General features: G+C 41.6%; 1 protein-coding gene across 3 annotated transcripts in view; it reads right to left on the bottom strand.

Moving 5' to 3' along the window:
* NUBP1 (nucleotide binding protein 1) overlaps positions 1-18,183 on the bottom strand; it is a 42,327-nt gene that overhangs the window by 6,658 nt on the left and 17,486 nt on the right. For all 3 annotated transcript variants that reach the window (XM_030211050.1, XM_030211052.1, XM_030211051.1), the window contains exons 6-10: positions 15,959-16,049; positions 8,945-9,099; positions 7,759-7,869; positions 6,857-6,959; positions 3,429-3,512 (exon numbers count right to left, since the gene is read on the bottom strand). In XM_030211050.1, coding sequence (XP_030066910.1) covers positions 3,429-3,512; positions 6,857-6,959; positions 7,759-7,869; positions 8,945-9,099; positions 15,959-16,049 — 544 coding nt within the window. The remainder of the gene's footprint in view (positions 1-3,428; positions 3,513-6,856; positions 6,960-7,758; positions 7,870-8,944; positions 9,100-15,958; positions 16,050-18,183) is intronic.

Here is an 18,183-nt window from a genome sequence, read left to right on the forward strand (position 1 = left end):
TGGCAGGTGTCTTAATATTCAAAGGTAACATACACATTACCTTTGAAAAGTACCCATGAGTACAAAAGACCTATGGACTTTGTACCTATAATGTGTCCAGATTTGAAAATATAATCTGTGTATTATTTTCTGACCAAACCCAATACATGGGTCCCCTCCCTGTGAATGCTCTATGGAATGAAGACAATTTTATGACATCCAATTTAGCTGGGTAAATGACCTAATCACCATGGTACTTAAGTTATGTGACTTAATCACCATGGTAGTTATGTGACTTAACATACTGTTAAAAACTATCCTGCAGCAGTTACACAAGGTCAGAGAAATTCACGTGTATCAACTCTTGAATAATGATATACGGAAATTACAAAATCAGCTAGCAACTTACAGGCAAGACCTCTTGGCCTAATAATAGATTTCTGAATAGTTTTAAAGAACTTTGCCCTATTCATCAGGTCAAAGTTCTCAAATGTTAGTCAAAAATGTATTGGCTTCCACTTGGCCTGCAGCAAGACTCTCAAACAGCTGAATGCAACAGGAGCATTTGCTTGGTTTCTGCCCACTGTTCTCATTCACTCTTTTCTCTCGCTAGAACAGCTGATCACCCATATGGCTACCCACTATCTACAAAAAGGTTCCCCACCCCATATTAAGATCCTACAAGCTATATTATATGAAAAATAAAGCCATTAAAGCTCTTAAAAAGCACTGCTACAGTAGCTTAGCTCTCTTATGGAACATTGGCATTGGTCAGGTAAAAAAGCCATACAACTGCACGGACCATTGACCTTCAAACACTGTTTCAAGAAAATGATCTTTCACTGCTCTAGGTTGAGCCATTTAAAGGGAGAAGAAACATACAAAAAGAGGCTTACCATATGTTACAACTACAAAGTAGAAATTAGGGCTAACCCACTAATTTCCCCATCCTTGAACTCTTTCAGGCCAGTCCAGACATATGGACTTACCTTCCCCCAGCCATCAGATGGAGACTGAAAACCACTAGTTTCAGACATATGGACTGACCTTCCCCCAGCCAACAGATGGAGACTGAAAGCCACTAGTTTAATGATGTCACCCTATATAGAGTCCTGTGCAGTCCCTCAGTATTTCTCCGAGGACAAGCAGACCATGTCATACTCGCATGTAGGTGACGTCATCCATGTTGCCCGGTGTGGAACGCTTTCACAGCATATATAGCTTTAAAAGCATGCACTAGAGTCACCACTGAGCATGTGCAAGTGCCTTTCTGCCTGCCGTGAGCATGTGGGACCAGCAATCTCTCTTCCATTTGCTGTGAGGAGAGAATACGCTGTTCGCGGCTCTTCACAGTGTCTGGTGCGTTGCTGTTTTTGAGCTCTTTTTTTGTGCCTTATTTAGGTACTAGCCGTTGAGCCCGTAAAAACGGGCTGGTATAGAGGTTTTCCTCCCCCCACGGTCACCACCGCTCCCCTCCCCCCCGCGAAGTCGCCACCGCTCCCCCCCCTCGAAGTCGTCGTCGCCGCTGCCGCCGCCACCTGGTCCGGGCCCTCTCTTCACTTCTGAACTTACAGATCCATTCGCCGAACGCAGCAACGCACATCAGCTGAGCTGCCCCTTCCTTCTCTGCCTGTGTGTGTCCCGCCCTCGCTGACGTTACATCACAGGAGGGCGGGGCCACAGGCAAAGAAGGAAGGGCTCACTGCAGCTCAGCTGATGTGCATTGCTGCGTTCGGCGAATGGATCTGTAAGTTCAGAAGGGAAGAGAGGGCCCGGGCCGGGTGGAGGGGTGGCGGCAGCGACTCCGAGTGGGGGGGGGGAGCGGTAGCAACGTCGACGGCGCAGTTTCCCTCTCTGTCCCGCCCCCCCCCCCCGTCATCACGTATTGACGTGGGGACGGGACAGAGAGGGAAGTCTCTACTGCGCATTTGCAGTGAGTACGGTCACTCGCCGTTTATATGTTTGATTTTTTGCCTAATTTTGATTTTTCTTTTATTAGGCAGTTGGGTTGTTTTTTTTTTTTTTTACTTTCTCTTATAGCTTTGGTGTGTTTTTCTCCACTTTTAAAGTTTCCTTATTTTTCCAGGCTCATGAGGCCCACTTAGGCCTGAGCTTTGGTCGGGTTTCTTCCCCTCCTTTTTTCTTGGTGATTTGTCCCTTTTTGTTAACAACACCGAGTTGTTTGATCTGGCCACAGCTGCTTTTCCTTCCACGTCATCGATGATTCCATTTGGTTCCAAGCGCTGCGCTCAGTGCAATTGGGCCATCTCTGGAACGACACCTGTTCCTGGTGTCTCTAGTGTTTGGGACCAGAACATACCCCTTCCCACTGTCTTCTTTGCCCGCGTATGCAAAAAAGAACATGGTTGTCCAGAAAGGCGCTTGCACTGGCATCAGTCCCTATGACTGCTAGACCCATTTCCAACCCTGGGAGTGGTTGTGCATCGAGCAGGTCTCTTCCTGCCTGAACACCATCTGCTGTGCAGGGCCTCATGATCGTTCAGCAGCAGACCCAACACCGAGGAGGCATGAGGTTGTTGGCACCGAGGAGTGTTGATGCTCCATATCGGGCAAAGGCCAAGAAGCACCAATGATGGTGGTTTGAATGCGAGTTTCTTCCATGGGCCCCTTATTTTGGAACCATGAAAGCCACAGAGGTCTTTTCCCTTCTAATACAATAATCTGGGAATTATTTTTATGAGCTTTAACAGGCATTGTGTAGGTACTATGCGCCGACAATGGTGACTAGCAGACTACGCAGTGCTGGCTGTGCTTAGCCTGCCCTGATATCACCTGAGGCACCTTTAACTTGGTAACAGCTGACTCCTGTTGCATGTGCTGGCTGTTAACTCCCTCCCCCCAAAAGCCATATTTTATTGAGAGCACCTCTATCCCCTTCCTTTCTCTTTTTTTTTTTTTTAAGATTGTATTCATTGCTACTGAATAAAAACTGAGTAATTAATTATCTTCCTGGTACCTTTCAAAAGGTTGGGGGAGAGGAAAGGAGGAAGCGCAGCAGCCAAAACACCCAAAAACCAGTTGCCAGACTCAAGGAGTGACTTAGCTTGGTACCTCCTGAATGGCACCAGCCAATCCAAGCCTCTTACCCGTGCTCCACAAGCAGGGGCTGCCAGTTAGCCTGTCAGCCTATTTCATGGCAGTTCAGTCCTCAGCAACCCGCCAGGCCAGTTGCAGACTGCACAGGTCTATCTGCCTACAATCTGCTGAAGACTGAGAAATACCGCTTAGCCAGGGACTGCACAGTCCCTATACAGGGAGACAATCATTCCAGTGGTTCTTAGTGTTTCCATCTGCTGGCAGGGGAAGGTACACCCACATGTCTTGGCTGGACTAGAGGAATAATGAGGAAATGATAAAAGCAAACAATATTTTTTTTCTTATTTACAAGAGGGCCCTAATTCATAACCACTAATGTGTCTTGTACTTACTTTGGATTATTTTCCTGTAAGATGTAGTTGCAAGGGAGTCTGGTACTTCAGACAAAAATGACTTTCCTCTGTCACAACTTTTTCCTTAAAATGAAATGAAAAGCTGTGAATTGAAAATGCCACGATAATAAATTGACAAAGACAAGATTCTATAGCGACTAGAAACTGAAAATTATAAACTGTGATCCTTTCCAAATATCTCAAAAGGTTCAATTCAATCTTAAACCCGATTTGCCAGAAGAGCTTTGTGTGCTGCTTGCTTTAAAAGAACTTTTGTTCAAATGTGTTTTCTTTCAGAGTCATTTACTAATAGTGCGCATTAATGCTGCTTATATATGCCCACTGCATAAAAATGGTAAAACAATATGCATCACTCATAGAAACACACAGTTCATTTACGAACAATACAATTTTAAAACAATTCATTTCATTAGGATTGATAAACTACTTTGTTTTTTGATGAACTCATATGGAGACATAATTTCAAAGCACTTAGACTTATAACGTTTCATAGCAACCTATGAACTTTTAAGTCTAAATGCTTTGAAAATGAACCCCATGGTTATCTACAGTAAAACCAATACAACGAACAAGTTAAACAAAAATGGAAACAAAATAGAAAGGGTTAATCAAATAGCCATGTTAAGTGGTTTACGGTGAATGGATAGGGAGCTCTGTTTTGATGATCTGGGAGAATATGTTTAAACAGAGAAGTAAAGTTGGTACTATTAACGCTCAGCTGTAACTAAATTAAGGGGCAAGGAGATGCTAAACAGCAGTGCCATAGCGAGGGTGCCTGACACCCGGGGCGGGTCGCCGCTGCGCACTCCCCCCCCCCCCCCGGTGCAGGGCACGGCGCCCCTCCCTCCGGAGTGCACCCCCCCCCCCGAAACGCACCCTACCTTGCAGCGGGGGGCAGGCGGGAGGGCCGATCCGCCCCCAGTGCACGTCACTGGGAGCTGCGTCGGCTCTGCTGCTTACCTGCTTTCTCTGCCTCGGAACAGGGAGTAACCTGTTCCGGGGCAGAAAGAGCAGGAAACCAGCGAGCCAACACCCCCCCCAGCGCGTGCACCTGGGGTGGACTGCCCCACCCCCTTCCTAAGCCACTGCTAAACAGTATTAGTGGAAAATGGCAAGTGCACCAGTATTTCAGGAGTACTCTTGTAAGTTTAATTAAGAAATCACATCTCCTCCACTTGAAAACTAGAAACACTTTTGTTGGTTTAGTCAGATCACCCTTTCTGAGCATGAATGCATAAGTTATTTTTTGGGGGGGTAGGGTGCAGAAAATAAAAAGGCTGCTTCCAGTGAGCCAGTACTAAAGTCATGTGAGCTGCTAAGTGCCACCCTATCAAACTTGGAATTTTAAACATCAGAATTGTGCTTGGGAAACACTTCAGGACAGCAGCAGGATGAATCCACTGAAGATATTATTCCCTTTAGACAGCAATTACAAATAATTATCTTTTACTTGTCTCTAGGCAGAATTCAATTTAATGTATTTGGAAGCATTATTTTTTAAACTGCAAAATGGATTACATGGTTTACATAATTGAAGAGCATTTTTAAAAAATAGATATAGAGGGGCATATTTGATATAAAATCTAAATCCAATTTTGGATGTTTTGCTGAAAATTTCCAAAAATCTAGAGGCGAACATACTGATTTTCAAACCATAAAAATGTCTTTTTTGTTTTCAAAAATTACCATTTGCTAGATGTTTTTGAGCTCAGTGCGTCTATCTTTTTGGACCATTTTTGAAAATAAAACATCTAAGGGGAAAACGCACAAAAACAAGCCATTAGGATGTAATGGGGGAAGGGCAGCATTCTTTTTAGACAGGCCACACTGACATCCCAGCATAAGACTGTGCTCAATTATTTATATCCTCTTGTGGTGCAATCACAATGGACTTGAAAGGATATTTTTTAAGAGGAAAAGACCTCAGAAGCCTACAGTGCTCAGTGCCGAAGGACAGACAATTTTAGCACTTAATAGGCACATTGCTCAATCATAGGTCGGAAAAACCTCCATTTTTAAATAAATTTTGCAGTTAAAATACCCAACTGAAAACATCAAATGTTCAAGCATAAAAACATCCAACACTTAACTTAATGCAGCGCTCCCGACGGGGACCCATTTCACCCACCGGCTTTTTCAAGGGAACCAGACTGCTTCTGTGCCATCTGTGATTGCACCATAAGAGGATATAAATAATTGAGCACAGTCTTATGCTAGGAATATTCTTATATACCTGTGCAACAGTTTGTGTATGAAGTGATCTTTGATTCTGCTACACAGACATCCCAACAGAGCAGTGGGGTACCCTAGAGGGCACTGCAGTGGACTTCCCATAAAAGGACCCAGTTACAGATCTCACCATTACCCTCTTATATTATAGGGGGAGCCCTCCAAAACCCACCAAGAACCTACAGTACACCACTACAATAGCCCTTATGCCTGCAGGTGTCATCTCTACGTAGGTACAGTAGGTTTTTGATGGGTTTTGGAGGGATTATACGTTCCACCACAAGTGTACCAGTTAGTGTGGGATGTAGGCCTGTGTTCCCTTCTTTATAGTGCACTGCACCGACCACTAGGCTACTCCAGAAACCTGCTTGCTGCGCTAATAGGACTGGCCATAACATCTGAAGGTTGGTATTTACTGCTTCTTTCAAATCTTTGGGGATGGGTGGAAGGGGGTCCGTGACCACTGGGAAAGTAAGGGGGGGGGGGAGGGGGTCATGCCTTAATCCCTCCAGTGCCACTTGGAGTGGAGGAGTAGCTTAATGGTTAGTGTAGTGGGCTTTGATCCTAGCAACTGGGGTTTAATTTCCGCTGCAGCTCCTTGTGACATTCGGCAAGTCAGTCAAACCTCTGTTGTCCCAGGTACAAAAAAAAAAAAAAAAAAAAAGATTGTGAGTCCTCCAGGGACAGAAAAAATACCTGCATATAATGTGTACAGCATTGTGTACATCTAAGCACTGTAGAAAATGATTAGTAGTATTTAGGGCACCTTTTTGTGACAGTCATGAATGAAACAGGTCTAGACCAAAACTTTTAGCCCTGGACATTTTTGCTTTGTTCCAATATGGCAGAACAAGTTTTAGGAATGACCAAATCCTACCCCCAACATACCGCGATTTGGACGTTTTGGCAAAAAAAACCCCAAAAACAAAACATCTTGCTGCTTTATGGATGTTTTTGTGTTTCAAAAATGAGCCCTGTAATGTACATATACAATAGAAGAATTATATATAACTAAGCATGAAACCGACGAAATGCTATAAGACTGTAAAGGACATTTATTTTTATAAGTACTTCACATGTTGCTGGGTGAAATTTCCTTGGCACTTTTATGAAAATCAGAAGACTTTCCAATCAATTGAAAATCCTTTTTCTTAGTGGAAACAGTTGTTTCTCCTTACCTATCTGGGGATCAAGAGGCACTTTACCCAGGAGAGTAATATTAAAATCTTGACACATTTTCTCTGCACCACCAGTTGTTGGAGGGAAGATCTGAGATTCATTCTGAAAAAGGAAAAACATATTAATGTCAAGACAAAAATGAGGCTTCTAAACTCAATGTATAAAAAGACACATTGTTTTGTTTATCATCCTGTTTTATTTGTTCAGCCACCTCCTTGGAGAACCATTTTGGTTTCTTTTTTTCCTTTCATTAATATCATACTATTACCCCATCTTTTAGTTTGGCCATTATACTTCTATGTCTCCTTGTATTCTTCTAGCTCCTCCTTAAGGTACCTGCTCGTTTCCCCAGTCACCAATTCTCTTGTTGCCCAGTCAAAGCACTCAATCAGATTCATTTGGCACAATTTACCTTTGATAAAATCATGTTGCCTCGGATCTTGTAGCCCACTGGATTCCAGGAAATTCACTATTCTTTCCTTCAGGAATGCTTCCATTATTTTTCCAAATAACCATAAGTGAGGCTTACCAGTACTACTACTACTACTATTTAGCATTTCTATAGCGCTAGTTACTGGGGGCTGATTTAAACATTACGATCCAAGTTTGACTTGATGAATAAACGTGTTTTTTTTTTTCCAGTATCTGCAATAATCCACTGCCTCCAAGCTAGAAAACTGTCCCTGATAACTTGGCAGAGGACTGGATTCTGGAAGTCAGCTGTATTAAAATCTATTCAAAAGGACTCAAGACCTTCCCAAATTTATCAGCTTCTTTGAGCTAGTATGAAATATAAGTGTCCACTGTTATTCATTACTGATACTATTCAGGCCATGTTCACTTGATTGCTACTCATTCTACGCCATGAATAAGAAAAATGTTTTAATTATATAACTCTTACCTTACATTTTGGGCATATAAAACCACTCATATTTTCTATAACACCTATGATGGGCAGCTTGACTTTATGACAGAAGTTAATTTCTTTTCTAACATCTTGAAGTGATACTTCCTACAAACATAAGACAGTTCAATTATTTCAGCATAAAAACAGAAAAAGCTTATTTCTAGTGTAAGGGTCCGATATACTAAACTGTTTTCCCCCTAGGATTATAGGTCTTTTAGATAATTTATAATTTACTAGACTTTGAGCCCGTAAAAACGGGCTATTATAGGAAGGGGGGGGTTGAAAGGCCCGCCCCCACCGCCGAGTTCGCCGCTGCCCCTCCCCCTCCGAGTTCGCGCCCCCCCCCCCCACCGAGCCGTCACCACCCACCTTCCACCCGGCCGGGCCCTCGCTCCGCTATTGAAACAGCGAGGGTCCATGAACGCAGCACCGAGCTCCGCTGAGTTGCCGACGTCGGCCTTCGTTCTTCTTCTCTGCCTGTCCCGCCCTCGTGTGACGTAACGTCGTCGAGGGCGGGACAGAGGCAGAGAAGAAGAAGGAAGGGCGATGTCGGCAGCTCAGCAGAGCTCAGTGCTGCGTTCCCGGACCCTCGCTGTTTCAATAGTGGAGCGAGGGCCCGACCGGGTAGAAGGTGGGTGGCAGCGGCGACTCGGGTGGGGGGAGCATTAGACGGCGGTGTCCCTCCCTCAGCAATGCGCAGTACAGACCCTCTTTGTTCTGCCCCCCGTCATCACGTATTGACGTGGGGGCGGGGCAGAGAAGGTCTCTACTGCGCATTTGCGAGTGAGTACGGTCACTCGCCGTTTATATGTTTGATCATTTAAAAAAAAAAACTCACAAAAAAAAACACTTTATACCAGGCAGACCGGAAGTCAGTGCATTTGCTTTTACAACGAACTTGTTAAAGGGAATACTGTCCTGCAGCTGGGTTTAGTTCCTGAGCTTGGCTTCAGTTTCTCATTCTGGCCAGGAGTATGCATGCATGCTATAAAGAGTCCCAGCAATTCAAATACAGTGACAACCACTGACCAGATACAAACTTAAGACACTACATTAAATTACATGACAATGTTCATGTGTTACACTAACTAGTTAGGCAATGCACTAAATATCTGTCATGCTAACATTTGCTCTCATACAGTCACTGTTGGCTGTTGCCTCTTTTCTGCCCATACCTTACCTGAGGGGTTGTGATTATTACTGCACCATCTATCTGTGCAGCTCTGAGATACTGTACAATCGAGAGATGCTCATCCGAAGTACCTGGAGGAGTGTCTATAATAAGGTAATCAAGTTCACCCCAGTCCACATCCCGCAGAAACTGTTTGATCATGCCTAAAAAAAAAAAAAAATAAAATTGTCTGGAAATGTACTGAATTGCTTTCTTTAAAACATGCTGAAATGGCATCAGAGATGTCTGTACGACTGTCTCTTTTCCAGATTTATCTAAGGACTGTAGCCTATAGATTCAATGGGGCAAAGCTGGACTGGGTCTCAATGACCTGCATCCATTTTTTAGCCTAGCATAGGGGGATAAGAAAACTCATGGATTTATTTTAAGAACAGAAAAAAAAAAAGGCTGAATATTGAAATAGTGAATTCTAAATTATTAATGGAAGAACAGAGGCAAGGTAGCATTCATTATCTCTGATGTTGATGTACTTAACTGCAAAGTTATTTATCAGAATTGGACTTTGTATTAAAAAAAAAAAAAAGCACAAAATTTCTCTAGATGCGCAAAAATAATTTAAGTTTGATGTTTTGTACATTTTTTCTTCAAAGACCTCTTCTGCAAAATAACCGCAAATTTCCCCTTTGCAAACCATATGCTTTTGCTTGAAAGTTTACTACAGGAAAGGTGGTATATCAAAATTAACAAAGGAGTCAGGGCTTATTTAAATCTTGATGGAATTAAAAGAAACCTTGCTAAAAACGTCTGTCATAAAATAGGAACCGGACAAAGCCTCTCCCTTGGCAGACCACATCATGATTACCTTCTCTCCCCCTCTGGGGCCTCTATCCACTGAGACCTGCCAATGCTCTGCCATCTTGTCACTTCTCCAGGCCTTGGCTTCCTAATAGCAGCATCATTCCATGCTGTAAAATTGGTTTTATACTTTTGGGATCTTGCCAGGTACTGGAAACTTGGATTGGCCACTGATGGAAAAAGGATACTGGGCTTGACGGACCTTTAGTCTGTCCCAGTATGGCAATGCTTACGTTCTTATGGTTCCTTTAGTTTGCTGAGGCAACAGTAGTGGAGTTGGGGGAGGAGGGAACTCTGCACCACTGAGTGTTGCCCCAGCTCCAATAAAACTTGTGGCAGTCTTCGTTATGAAGAAAGAGAGCATAATCCTTTCAAAAAGAAACCCTTTGTTCTACCAACAGAAAAAAAATCTGTTAGGAGCTGGATCAGAAGAACTGACCAGGAGCTACAAGGTTTGGCCACCATCCGCTTAGAGACAGAGGATACTGAGCATTCTATGGCTGCACAATCCCCTTTAGGGGTGAAGTAGATGGAGCTATCTTCTCTGTCTCCATCCACTGGTCAATGGACACAACAACCAACTGTCAGGACTGGGGTATGGACGATAAGGAAGCAGCTATTTCAAAACACCTTAGTGTGGCTACAGTCATATAAAAAATAAAGGCATGATTATGCAACACACTCATTCTTCAAAGTCATTGCATTTGTTGCCTATGAATTACAGGATTCAGTCTGAATTCCTCCATTTAGTTTCCTGGCCCTTAATTCCCACCCACCCTTTTTTTCCCTCATCACATTTTTCCCATATTTTTAAATTCTCTTGTGAACAGCTTAGATGTTTTTTTTTGTGGTATATCAAATAAATATGAACTACGAATTAAGGTTGTGGCTACCTGATGGAGAAACTAATGCATTCTGTGCTGAAAGGCCTCTTCAGTTCTCACAGTAGTTGCTTTTAAAAATGCCGGTTAAGATTAAGTTGCAGTGCACACAAGTGATGTGCTTTTGTAGACAAGGCGCTGTTTCTGTGGAGTTCTATTCCTTTTGATTTATGTAAAGAAATAGTTCATGTTTTGAAGAAAAATAAAAGCCTGGTCAAACTTTCCCTTAAGGCCAATTTTTAGCTGAAGTCTGGTGTTCTATGATTCAGGAGAGTGGTTGTTTTTCTTTCTTTATCCAGTCTTTATATCCGATTTTCTGTTACTTTATTGTATTTTAAATTGTATCTGGCTATATACTATTTTGTATTGTAAACTGCTTGTGAAGTTTACAAGTGGCAGTATATAAAATAAACCTGCAGCAGTGTGGCCTGGAAATGTTGGTGGGCATTTGAGTGTGCGAGTTGGGTGCTTATTGTTTTAGATGTTATATATATGAATTGTAACTCACTTCAAACTTTACTTGAAGATGGAGGTAATCAAATGAAATAAACATTAAAAATAAATAAAAATTACTCTTCTTTTTCATTATAATTTACTTCTGCAATTCGTTAAGTCAAAAAGTGCATATCATGAGCAAAATGAGGAGCCCATGTGAACTGAAGGACTGTTTTATAAGTTGAAAGAAGAAAGGCTGGCAAGGAGCTTTAATGCCCATGGATATATTAAGACAAAAATTTGCCTGGTTTAATGTGAAGGAATCAATAGTAGACTCAAAGAAATCAAGTGATCCTATTCTTTTCCATTTAAGATATTACAATAAAATTAAACTAAATACCAAAGGCCAATTATAGTGTCTATTTTTGCTACAGACTATCCCTGGTTGCTGATTGAGCGTGGGAGCAAGCTCCGCCCTTCTGCACACATCAGACGCCGCAGGTATTTTACCATGCCTAGTGGTGAACGCTTTTGTACAGCAACTGGCGTGAGACTGGAGTGGAATTAACAATGGATTCAGTTAAAGACATAGTTTAAAGTATGGTACACTTTTTAAACTGAGAACTTGACAAGATGTTTTGTTTTATTGTTGTAGGCTTTTTTTTTTATATGGGGGGGGTCCTTGCATTCTAAGATCTATGGCTGCTGAATGGGGTATTCCAGTACATATTTCTATGAAGGAGTATCATCATGGGCCATTTGTTAACTCTGCTACTTCAAATAATTTGACTGATTGTCCTTTAATAATGCAAAATCAGATTCTCTCCCTCATTCGAGGTAGAAAATCTGACAAGGCACCAAGGAATCAACACACATTTAGAAAGGGTTGTGCTAGAAAAGTCAGGAACCTATCTTTTAGACAATTACCACAGGTCAGAGAATGCTCCTTTACACCAGTTCTCTGTCTCTATGTTAATGCCAGATCTGCTGTTAATAAAGTAGATATTATTAGGGACTTGATATAGAAAAACCTACCCTGGCATAGATTCTTCTGAGACATGGTTTGTTATCCTAGATGACCCCCATATGAAGTTTATGTGCCCAAATGGGTACAAAATATTGCATGCTCCAAGATAGAAGGGGAGGAGGGATTGTAATTTTATATAGATCTTCTAGGTAAGTTTAATCTGTGGCCCCTCGAAGCGATTTGTTGTTCAATTCAGGATTCTACATTTTCAGCTACTTTATGTTGTATTGTTGTGTACTGTCCACCTAGTAAATGGATGAGATGTAAGGATAATCTATAAAATTGTGTGACCAAATATGCCATTCAATATCAAGTCACATTATTATCACATGATGTTAACTTACATCTTGATGACAGACTAGACAGTCATACCAAGGAGTTTTTAGATTTTTAAAGATGTTTTAGGGTTCGATAGGCCCAATATATCAAGTTCTCATGACAAAGATCACACGTTGGATATTCTTGCGATGACCAATAGTGATCAGCAGAATTTTAATTTGAGTTTTAATTCTTGCACTTTATTGCCTTGGACTGATCATGGTAAAATTGATTTTACTATTTCTTGGCGGGATTCTTGTGCTAAGATCAGCAAGCTGAACATTTTTATGAAAACAAGAGGAGTGGCCTAGTGGTTAGGGTGGTGGACTTTGGTCCTGGGGAACTGAGTTCGATTCCCGGCACAGGCAGCTCCTTGTGACTCTGGGCAAGTCACTTAACCCTCAATTGCCTGCCGCATAGAGCCTGCCCTGAGTGGGAAAGCGCGGGGTACAAATGTAATAAAAAAAAAAAAAATAGCTACTATCTTATTTTGGGATAAACAGAGTCTAAGCAAAGTTTGCTCCTCGCATGATTTGTTCCAAAATTGGTATGATCATATCTCGGGTATAGTAAATGAAATAGCCCCCCTATAAGATCAAACTAAAGGTCGCATGCAAATCAGAAATGGTTTGACACTGAGGACCTTGCCATAAAGTAGGATTGTAGAAGCATAAGAGCTTGGAGACAGTTTCTTTCCCCTGAACATAAACTGATCTGGTTTTTGAAGATCTCTCTATATAAACAGTTAATAATCAAAACGTAAAGGGATTTTTATTCCAATTTCATTGGTAATAATGCCTTGGATGTTCATAAATTTGTCTACCAAGTTGAACATCTTTTTACCAACAAGTTGACATACGATATTGGAGGTATCTCTCCCTCAGCTAATGTTTTAGCTTCCTACTTTGAGAACGTAGCAAATATCCGTAGACAGTTAATCAATATCTTGGAATCACCTGTGTTTGTTGACCAACTTAATGATATTCCTGCAGATCATATGTGGAATTAATTCCCACCTATGACCACCACAGAAGTGAGAATGTTGTTGAATAAATATACAAAATCCAATTATAGTTTAGATCCATGCCCAGCGTATATTATGAACAATATGAATAAGGTATTTTTGTCTACTTTTAACTACTTGGCTAAATAGCTGATGGCCAATTCCCAGTTAATGGCGGTGAAATTGTTTTAACACCTATCCTGAAAAATCTGAGTGGTAATTTTTCATCACCCAGCAAATATTGCCCAGTGGCTTCGATTCCTCCATTTATGAAGATTATGGAGGGCTGTTACTCAAATGCTTGCCAACATTTTGAAGGAAAATAATATTATTCATTCATCTCAATCTGGGTTTCGGAAGAATTATAGTACCAAAAATGTAGTTGCTTCTATTGTAGCTCATGACAAAGCCTTATTAAATCAAGGGAAGAGAGCAGTGGTAGTTCAGTTCTGTGACAGAACAGTGGGTTTTTTAAGCATGTAAAACTGCCTTATTTCCTGAAGTGTATTTCTTCTAGTGGCCAGCAGGTGGTGCATGTTTTATGTTAAAGCTGTTAAAGAAAAGGGAATGCTCCCTCTTTAGTTTCACAACTTGTTGTTCTGCGCTCTAATTGGCCCAGGAGCTCAATTTCATTTGGATTTTACTGGCTTTTTCCCCAGTCTTAGCCAGGAAGACAGTTATATTTGATAATCTGTGAGAAGCGTATTTCCTGATCTCCCCAGGTACTTTTTAGAAAGCAAACAAATGTTTACTTAGGGTTATAATTGATCCATATTTCAGTTACCTGTTTTGCTGATTGCACATTTTTTATCCACTGTTCAAGTTCTGACAATAAACATTTCCAGTTTGTTGACTCTGCCTGTCTGGACTGATAAAGAATCCTGGTGGTTTGCGTGTTGGGTCTGTGCTTTTTGGGAAGTGTAGGACCACTGGATGTGTGGCCTCCAGTAACCCAGAAATCACTGGGGATAATTTGAGAGCGGAAGACTCGCCCAGAAGCGGTTGTGACCATCAGTGGGAGGGTGCTAGTGTAGAGCGTAAGTGGCAGGTGGAGGTGGACCTGAGCTGTGCTGGGGATAGATACTCTAAGTGGCCACGGGGTAACTCCAGGCAGGTGGCTAGGCATTTTGTGACAAGTTTGATCTATCATGTGCCTTTGATTTGGTTGAACACAAAATTATGCTGACCAGCCTAAGTGATATTGAGATATGTGACAGAGTTTTGGACTGGTTCAGGGGTTTGTTTGTTTTTTAATTACCCACAGCAATAAAGTCCAAAAGGATGGTCATTTTTCAGCCTGTTGGAACCCTGGTTGTGGTGTTCCACAGGCTTCATATCTCTGTTGCCATCATTATTTAATGTGTTACTTCAACCTCTAGGTGGTCGTGTTGAAAAGATGCAAGGTTCCATGTTATATATAAGCGTATAATATTACTTTGCTGTTCCAGGTACTCAGGGACTGGTTGGTTGTACTGAATGATATTTCTTGTGTAGAACTGATTGAAAATTGGATCGCAATTGCTTGAAATTCGGCCCACTCGATTCAATCGAGTTCGCTCAGCATTTTTCTATTGGTTCCAATACCTTCACTTTTGATTCATGGTCAAGAATTCTGGGTGTGGAGGTGGACAGTCTTATTCTCTAATCATATAAGTCTGCTTGTCAAATAAATCTTACTACATGTTCAAGTTGAGAATGATTTGTAAATATTTTGAGTTAGAAAAGTTCCGATTGCTGGTCCAAGCACCGATACTATCTAGACTCAATTATTGCAATATCATCTATATTTGCTGCTCTAACAGCCTTATATATAATATATAAGACTTATATATTCTGTTGGCAAGTCCGATTCCACTTCCCTGTTACTTGCTAAATTACACTGGCTTCCCGTTTGTGCTAGAGAATAGTTTAAGCTTAATACCCTAACTTTTAAAATCACATACGATGATGCCCCACCTTATCTAGCTGATTTGGGTTATATTTCTTTCTGGAGGATCTAGGATTAGAATTCATTACCAAATGTTATTATGCTTCCCCTTGGCTTAGCAGATCACAAGGCATCAGATGTTCAATTCCTCCCTCTATTATCAGGTTGCTTCTATTTGGAATTTGTTACTGCTACAGATCTGTGTTTTGTCAAGCTACTTAATTTTTCAGAAGGCACTTAAAACCTATTTTGTGAACATATGATTTATATATAGGTTGTAGTTCCAAAATTTCTTTCTGGTTATCTTGGTTCTGTGATCCATGTTGAACTAATCTTGGTATTTGCGGAATATAAGTCTTGTATAACATAACACTAAGGGCTTCTTTTACAAAGCTGCGCTAGCAATTCCAGCACAGCAAATGTGACGAAGCCCATTCAATTCCTATGGGCTTTGTCACATTTGCCACACCAGAATCGCTAATGCGGCTTTGTAAAAGAAGCCCCATGGAACAAATAGGCTGTTTTTATGGCCTTGTGTGCTGCAAATATGAACAGGTTTGGTTAAGACACTCATCAACTCACAGTTATACCAAATATAGACTATGTGGATTCCAACCATTTTTCTTGGGTCCCCTCCATATAACAGCATCATCGGGACTGTTGAGCAGAAAACCAATTGACATCACTGCTAAGTTGTCGTCAACATACTGAAAGAGAACAGATGAATAGACGAAATCCCACATTTAATGGCCAGAACTTGCACAATTGTAGAACAATTTGATATTTGCTACTTTATGCAACTGCTTCAAAACAGCATGGTGTGGAAGGGAATGATTATGCAACACCCTTATTAAACTCATTGTATTGGTTGCCTGGAACTTACAGGAATACAGTATGAGATCCTCTGTTTAGTTTTCCAGCCCTTAATTCCCCACAGAGGAAGCAAAAAGAGGAGACGTACTTCTGGAACTTAGGAAGGGTTAGCTACCGATCACAGTGATAGAAGAGTGCCCAAGGGAAACAGAAAATGGAAGAGCTGCTACAGTCTCCTAATTTAGGGGTCTCTACAACAAATTACATACAGGTACGGGGAGACCCTACCCCCAGACAGCTTACAGCAAAAGGAGGAACAGTAACTTGTTCAGGTCAAGAGTTGATGGCAGACACAGGATTTGAATTCTGGTTGCTTCCTGTTATTGTTAGGCCATCCTCTGACTGCATAATCATTTCTGTAAAGGCTTCCTCCTAAAGAAAGGGGTACATCATGGACTTTTATTTATGTATTATTTATTTTGTTGCATTTGTATCCCACATTTTCCCACCTATTTGCAGGCTCAATGTGGTTTTACACTTAGGCTCTAGAGGGTGGCCTAGAAAACAGTAAAATCCGGTAACTTTTCCACTTCTCCCCCCTACAGAGATTGTTTAAATGATTTAACAAGGTATCTATCTGACTTATATTAGCTATATTGTTAATGAACATCACAGGCTCTATTCTCAGGGACAAATACGAAATTTCTCTATTTCACTTGGAAGTTTAATAAATCAACATCAAATTTATTAATTAGAGTTAATCAAGCAGTGTACAAGTTCACATTCACAATACAAGGAGACAGTATGATTCTGAATACTGGATATTAAAACTAAAAAGCAACTATTTGACCTAGTCAGTAGGAAAAAAAATCATCAACTGTCCCAAAGTGCTCATGGAGAGAATTAAAATGTGTGTTCCCCGTGTATTGACATTGTAACATCCCAACATAATTCCCCATCAGGTCTCTGATAGGACACGCAACCCTCAGCTAAAACCTCTAAATCGACTACTCCTGGAGGAATTCAATGGAACAAAATGTTTGGTATGGGAAGGCTGTGAGATCAGCAGCAGCATGCACAGACCCCAACAGGAAGATGGCAGGATTGGCGAACAAAAGCTGAAAGAGGAAGTTCAACCCACAAAGGCGGAAAGAGGACGAGGCTGGCTTTTTCAGTCTGAGTGGACTAGAAGACGGGCAGTAGCTGCATTATCTGCTGCTGCCAAAAGATAAATCTTTGGCTAGCATGAGTTGCTGCACCTTTTATTGAACTGCTGAAATGGTGGAGGGAGCGGTAGGGTCAAGCCTGGGCAAAGCAGAAGAGAGAGCTGGGCAATTAAAAGAAGGAAAAAAGGGAAGTGTATGCTGTGGGTATGGAGGATAACAAAAATATTTTATTTGAATAGCACGTACATAATTTTATTCTTTTGCATAAAAATTCTCCAGGTGTAAAAAGACTAAGAAAATTATTTTTTGTTAAAACACATGACCCCCCCCCCCCCCCTCTCTCTCTTTACACCTTCCAGCTGTGATGTCTCCCTCCCCCATCCCTGTGAATCCCCTCCACTCTGTCTCTCTCACCCCCTTCCCCTTGTCTCTCCTCCCCTTCCTTGGCTGTCTCTCTGCTCCACCCTCCCCACCTCTCCCCCTGTCTCTTTCTTTTCCTGATCTGGTCTCTCTCTATTACTGCACATTTGCAGAAGGGAGGGGTGGGTGGGGAGGTCGTAGGTTAGCACTTTGTTGCCCTTTTCTCTTATGCCTTTTCCCTACGCCTGGAATAGACTTCCTGAGCCCCTACGTCTTGCCCCATCCTTGGCCACCTTTAAATCTAGACTGAAAGCCCACCTCTTTAACATTGCTTTTGACTCGTAACCACTCGCCTCCACCTACCCTCCTCTCCTCCTTCCTGTACACATTAATTGATTTGATTACTTTATTTTTTGTCTATTAGATTGTAAGCTCTTTGAGCAGGGACTGTCTTTCTTCTATGTTTGTGCAGCGCTGCGTACGCCTTGTAGCGCTATAGAAA

Source organism: Microcaecilia unicolor, chromosome 8 (genome assembly GCF_901765095.1).
Source record: "Microcaecilia unicolor chromosome 8, aMicUni1.1, whole genome shotgun sequence".
Taxonomy (NCBI): Eukaryota; Metazoa; Chordata; class Amphibia; order Gymnophiona; family Siphonopidae; genus Microcaecilia; species Microcaecilia unicolor.